The sequence below is a fragment of the Coffea eugenioides genome, chromosome 9 (assembly GCF_003713205.1).
Source record: "Coffea eugenioides isolate CCC68of chromosome 9, Ceug_1.0, whole genome shotgun sequence".
NCBI classification, from domain to species: domain Eukaryota; kingdom Viridiplantae; phylum Streptophyta; class Magnoliopsida; order Gentianales; family Rubiaceae; genus Coffea; species Coffea eugenioides.
This window is the reverse complement of record NC_040043.1, coordinates 12,689,975-12,696,707: the sequence shown is the minus strand read 5'-3', so window position 1 is coordinate 12,696,707 and position 6,733 is coordinate 12,689,975. Positions and strand designations below refer to the sequence as shown.

General features: G+C 38.8%; 1 protein-coding gene across 1 annotated transcript; it reads right to left on the bottom strand.

The window, feature by feature from the left end:
• LOC113782221 lies at positions 1–519 on the bottom strand. The gene has a single exon (XM_027328124.1). It carries the CDS (start codon positions 517–519, stop codon positions 1–3), a length of 519 nt encoding a protein of 172 aa, XP_027183925.1.
• Positions 520–6,733: the final 6,214 nt, after the last annotated feature.

Sequence of the window (6,733 nt, the reverse complement as noted above, 5' to 3'; positions counted from 1 at the left end):
TTAAGAAAAAAAAATTGCTAAATTAGACACGTCAAATGTGTTCCAATTGTCATCAGCCAAATTTGATGGGATTTTCATCGCCTCATCTGTGGAAAATGATCCAAAATCTTGGAATTGCAAAGTTGATTGCCATTCAAAATTTGGTAAACTTATCCCATCAGACAAGCTAGCATCCTCACCAATCTCTTCACCAAGAATAGCTTGCAACTCGAATGCATTGCAGTTTTGATCCAGAAGTTCTTCAACATTATCTACATCTATGCTTAATGAAGGATGCCCTTCATGCATCTGATCCCCGTCAATGAAATCAGGAGGTTTTTGACATTGGAATATCATGTTTTCAATTTGATTTGCTCTATCCAAACTGCCCAGAGGTAAATCTAGGGATGTGCAACTTGCTCCACTCGAAGATGATTCTTGATCAGTACTGACATGAATTTTGCCAAGATCATTGCTTGAATTATCTTGATTCAAGAATTTGGCGAAGACTGCCGCCAGATCGATCAATGTCAGCTCCATTGCTTGAATTACTTGACTCATCACTAGCGCTGCCAGGGCTAGGCATCTGATAAATTAAGCCCAGCCGGTCCGCCTGCCGGGCAGACTTGCTTCGACGAGTTTTCCGGCATCCGCCACCTACTGGGACATTTCGCAACATCTACCTTTAGTCCAGTACCTCCTGCAGCCTTTACAGAAGTATCTGGGCTGTGACATGCTGTAGTTGTTGTAATAGCAAAATTTTGTGTTAGAAGAGGCACACCTAGGACAATTTGGTGCTGATTCAGTGTTGGACTTCCATCTTCTCCCATGACCGGAGACCTTGAAGGGCAGTCAAACATTGCGTGGTCACTAGTACTGGTGAACATGACGGAAAGTTTTGAAGAAAATAGACTTGCTGCTAATATTTTTCTGGAGAATGTGGTGGCTTGGGGTAGGATTCAAAAGGAAGATCCAGAAGAGAGAAATACGGGTAAGAATTAATTAAACTCTTGTTCTAGATGAAGAAAAAATGTTCCTAATTATTTAGTTATGTCATTCCTGACCTGTAGTAGTTTAGATGTTAAAATGTGACAAGTTAAATTTCTTATACGTGTAAAGATTAAAAAAATTTTCAAATTTAAGAAATAAGATGTGTTGAATTTTGAAATTTTCAAAATTTAGAAGGGCAAATATATAAACATGAAGCAAAATGCTATAGACCAATAGTAGTTCAATCATTAAATTATAGGAGATTACACCACATTATACCTGCAAATGCTAACCGGAAGCAAGTTGTAGCTAAAACATTTTTTAGGTGCCTATGTTAGTGTGGCGTTGTCCCACATCGGCTTTTGTATAAGGGAACCTTTCCCTTGGTTACCTATAAATATAGTGGGCCTGTGATATGGTTAAGAGCACTAAGACCAAGAGAGCATTAGTGGGCTATTTGGACCTTTGGGTCATTAAGCCTTTTGTTTAGTTAAATACTTTTGGGCTCTCTTGTGTTTTAGTATTAGGTGTTTTGGGCCTAGGAACACTTTCCTAAGGCATCTTTTGTACTCTCTTCTTCATAGTAAAATATTGCTCCTCCTCCGTCCGTGGACGTAGGTCAATTTGACCGAACCACGTAAATTCTTGTGTTCTTGTTTTACTTATTTTTGCTTTGTTATTTGTCTTTTGGGGTTGCTACAAATCCTTTTGTCAATTTCCTGGAGCCAGACCTAACAAACTGGTATCAGAGCTTCTTCGGAGGCTTTGGATTTTGTGGCAACAATGACAATAACAAAGACTGTCGTCGAGAAATTCGACAGGAATGTCAACTTCGAGATGTGGCAGCTCAAGATGGAGGCCATTTTGGTTCAAGACGGAGTTGATCTAGCGATACACGGAATTGAGAAAAAGCCAGAGAGTGTGACAGAAGCAAATTTTGCTGAGATGGATAAGAAGGTAAGATCCAGTATTATCTTAAATATCTCTGATAAGGTTTTGCGGGAGGTAGCCACTGAGACTTCGGCAAAGGCCATGTGGGACAAACTTAAGGTCTTGTACATGAAGAAGACAGTTGAGAATCGGTTTTATTTAAAGCAAAGTTTGTATATGCTTCGCATGACTGAAGGTACATCTATACTCTCAAATCTTGATAAATTTGATTCCATTATTATGGATTTGGGAAATATAGATTCAAAAATTGATGATGAGGATCAGGCCCTGTTACTTTTGTGTTCCCTTCCCCAATCTTTTAAATATTTTCGCGATACTATGATTTATGGAAAAGAAACAATTTCGTATCGGGAAATTAAATCTGCATTAAAATCTAAGGAGCAGATAGACAGGGATATTACTGGGGAATTTAGTGGAGGTCATGCAGAAGGTCTGGTTGTTAGGGGCAGAACTGAGAGAAGAGAATTTGATAAAAGTAGATCTAAATTTAGATCTAAATCCAGACATAGAAATGTGGAGTGCAATTATTGTCATAAAATGGGGCACATTAAGGCAGATTGTTTCAAATTGAAAAATAAATTGAAACAAAAGGGGAAACCTGGTGAGAAAAATTTTGAAACTTTCGAAGCTGGTGTTGCAGCTGATGAGAATGAAGGAAGTATTTTCTTTGTGACTGATGACAGGACAAGGTCTAAAAATGAATGGATTTTAGATTCGGGGTGCTCTTATCACATGTGTCCCAATAGGGATTTATTTTCCACTTATGAATCTTACAATGGTGGAATTGTTTTGATGGGTAATAATGCCGCTTGTAATGTTGTTGGTAAGGGTACAATTCGAATTAAAATGCATGATGGTATTGTGAGGACGCTCACTAATGTTAGACATGTTCCTGATTTGAAAAAGAATCTCATCTCTTTGGGCACTCTAGAGGCTCTTGGGTGCAAATACTCAGGTGAAAATGGCATTATGAAGGTTTCTAAAGGTGCTCTCGTTGTAATGAAAGCTTGCAGGATTGGTAGTTTATATGTTTTGCAGGGATCTCCTGTTACAGGCTCGGTTGCAGTTTCGTCATCATCATCTTTGTCTGATTCTGACATCACTAAATTGTGGCATATGCGTTTGGGACATATGAGCGAGAAAGGCCTGGGCATACTAAGCAAAAGGGGACTTCTTTGCGGTCAGAGTACTGGGTCACTGGAATTCTGTGAACATTGTATCTTTGGGAAGCAAAAAAGAGTTAGCTTCAGTTCTCAAGCAATCCATAAGACGAAAGGTACTCTTGATTATATTCATTCAGATTTATGGGGTCCATCTCGTGTTCCGTCTAAGGGTGGTGCCAGGTATATGTTGACTTTCATTGATGATTATTCAAGGAAAGTTTGGGTTTATTTTCTTAAACATAAGAATGATGTTTACCTCACTTTCAAGCAATGGAAAGTTTTGATTGAGAAACAGACAGGTAAACAGGTCAAGCGGCTTAGAACAGATAATGGTATGGAATTTTGTGAAAGAGAATTTGATGAATTTTGCAAGAATAAAGGAATTGTTCGGCATCATACTGTCAGGATGACGCCTCAGCAAAATGGTGTGGCCGAACGTATGAACAGAACACTTTTGGAGAGAGTGAGATGCATGATCTCTAACGCAGGGTTGGCCAAGGATTTTTAGGCTAAAGCAATTTCTATGGCCTGTTATATTGTCAACCGTGCTCCTTTTGCTGCTGTTAATTTTAAAGCTCCTGAGGAAGTTTGGTCAGGTACTCCTGCTGATTATTCTGATTTTAAAATTTTTGGGTGTCCAGCATACATGCATGTAAATGATGAAAAATTGGAACCTCGTGCTAAAAAGTGTATTTTCTTTGGGTATGCTTCTGGGGTGAAAGGATACAGATTATGGTGTTCTGATCCTAAATCTCCAAAATTTATAATCAGTAGAGATGTTACTTTTGATGAATTCTCTATGTTATCTTCCAAGAAGGAGTCTTCTAGTTCTTGTCAAACAAATAATAGTATGCAAAAGCAGGTGGAGCTTGAAATTGGTAGTTCTGGTCCTTCTATTCAACAAGTGCCAGTAGATGCATCTGAATCTACTGATGAAAATAATTAAGAAGAGAAAGAATATTCCATTGCCAGAGATAGACCAAGGAGGGATATTCGACCACCACAAAGATATGCAAATTTGGTTGCATATGCTTTGTCTATCTCAGAAGAAACTGATGTAGTTGATGAGCCTACTACATATTCAGATACGATTTCTTGTGATGATTCTGCTAAGTGGTTGGTTGCGATGAATGAACAAATTGAGTCTCTCCATCGAAATGGAACTTGGGTTCTTGTGAAGCCGCCTCCAGGTAAGAAAATTGTTGGATGCAAATGGGTCTTCAAGAAGAAAGAAAGTATTCCACGAGTTGAAGATGCAAGGTATAAGCACGTTTGGTTGCAAAGGGCTATAGTTAGAATTTGTCAGAAATTCACACTTTGAAGTTGCAGTTAAGTAGTGAATTTGACATGAAACATTTGGGAGCAGCTAAGAAAATTATTGGCATGGAGATCAAAAGAGACCGAGGAGCTGGAAAATTATTCTTGACTCAAGAAAATTATCTTGAAAAGGTTTTGGAGAAGTTTGGCATGAAAAATGCTAAACCTGTGACTACCCCTCTTGCTAGTCATGTTCGACTATCTGCTACTCAGTCACCACAGTCAATTGAAGAGGAAGAGTATATGGCACAGGTTCCTTATTCCAACGCAGTTGGCAGCATTATGTATGCAATGGTTTGTACTCGTCCAGATATTGTACAAGCAGTCAGTGTGGTTAGCAGGTATATGTCGTGTCCCGGAAAAGCACATTGGCAGGCTGTGAAGTGGATTCTCAGATACTTGCGAGGGACTTCAAATTGTAGTTTGGAGTTTGGAAGAAATAGTGACATTTTGGTTGGTTTTGTAGACTCTGACTATGCTGGGGATCTTGACAGGAGAAGATCACTTTCAGGTTACGTATTTTGCATTGGCGATTGTGCAGTTAGTTGGAAAATTACTTTACAACCTGTTGTAGCTTTATCTACTACGGAGGCAGAATATATGGCCATGACTGAGACAATCAAAGAAGCCTTGTGGTTAAAGAGTCTGTTTGGCGAGTTTAGTTTGTATCAAGGTGTTACTACTATTTACTGTGATAGTCAAAGTGTCATTCATTTGACTAAAGACCAGATGTATCATGAGAGGACGAAGCACATTGATGTGAAATTTCATTTCATTCGAGATACTATTGCTAAGGGAAAAGTCCTTGTTCAGAAAATCAGTACCAAGGAGAATCCTATTGACATGTTCACGAAACCTCTTCCAGTTTACAAGTTCAAACAATGCTTGAATTGGATTGGTGTTCGTTGTTGGTGAGCCCATTGGAGATTATGTGGAGAAGGTGGAGCAGTTTTGCTACTGTTGATGTTGGGGACACGCCAAGGTGGAGATTTGTTAGTATGGCGTTGTCCCACATCGATTTTGTATAAGGGAACCTTTCCCTTGGTTGCCTATAAATATAGTGGGCCTGTGATGGAGTTAAGGGCACCAAAACCAAGAGAGCATTAGTGGGCTATTTGGGCCTTTGGGTCATTAAGCTTTTTGTTTAGTTAAACACTTTTGGGCTCTCTTGGGTTTTAGTATTAGGTGTTTTGGGTCTAGGAACACTTTTTTAAGGCATCTTTTGTACTCTCTTCTTCATAGTAAAATATTGCTCCTCCTCCGCCCGTGGACGTAGGTCAATTTGACTGAACCACGTAAATTCTTGTGTTCTTGTTTTACTTATTTCCTGCTTTGTTATTTGTCTTTTGGGGTTGTTACAAATCCCCCCCCTTTTTGGTTCCCCTTTTCAAAAAAATTTTTTCCCCTGGAGGCAGACCTAACAAGCCTGACGTTGATTTCATAGTATCTTGGCATTCAGTATAATCGGAATCAGTATATCCAATGATCTCTAACTCATCTGACTTCCGATACGTGAGCATGTAATCTTTTATTTTCTATAGATACCGTAAGACCCGGTTGGGTTGTTTTTTGTTTAATGATCTAATTCATGATTTACTCAAAATATCTACCCAACATATCCAGTAATGTACGCAATATCCGGACGCGTACATTAACTTGAAGCCATACATTAAACTCTCTACTGCTGATGCATAAGGAATCTTTTGCATCTCTTTTTCCTCAAAAGCATTCTTAGGCACTGTTCAAGACTAAATTTGTTTCCTTTAGTCACAGGGGTGTCACCTAATTTACAATTTTGCATGCAATATCTTTTAACAACCTTTTTGATATAGCCCTTTTGTGATAGTGTTAAAATACCTCGAGATCGATCTCGATGTATTTGTATGCCTAACACAAAAGATGCATCATCAAGATCTTTCATCTCAAAATTTTTAGTTAGAAATTTCTTGGTTTCATGCAATATACCAATATCGTTCCTGGCAAGCAAAATGATTGAATGCTTTAAACTGGGCTTTTTCCCTGTCCCAAACTCATAAGGGGTTTTGATAGTTGCTTTAGTTGAAAATCTGTTAAGAATATATGCTGCAGTCTTAAGTGCTTCTCCCCAGAGTGACTCTGGTAAGGTAGAATGACATATCATACTCCTTACCATATCTTTAAGCGTTCTATTTCGTCTTTCAGTTACACCATTCATAGTGGGTAAACCCGACATAGTGTATTGTGAGACGATGCTGCATTCTTCTAGGTATTTAGCAAATGGTCCTGAATGTTGTTCACCTGAACCGTCATATCTACCATAGTACTCACCATCACGGTCAGATCTGACGCTTTTA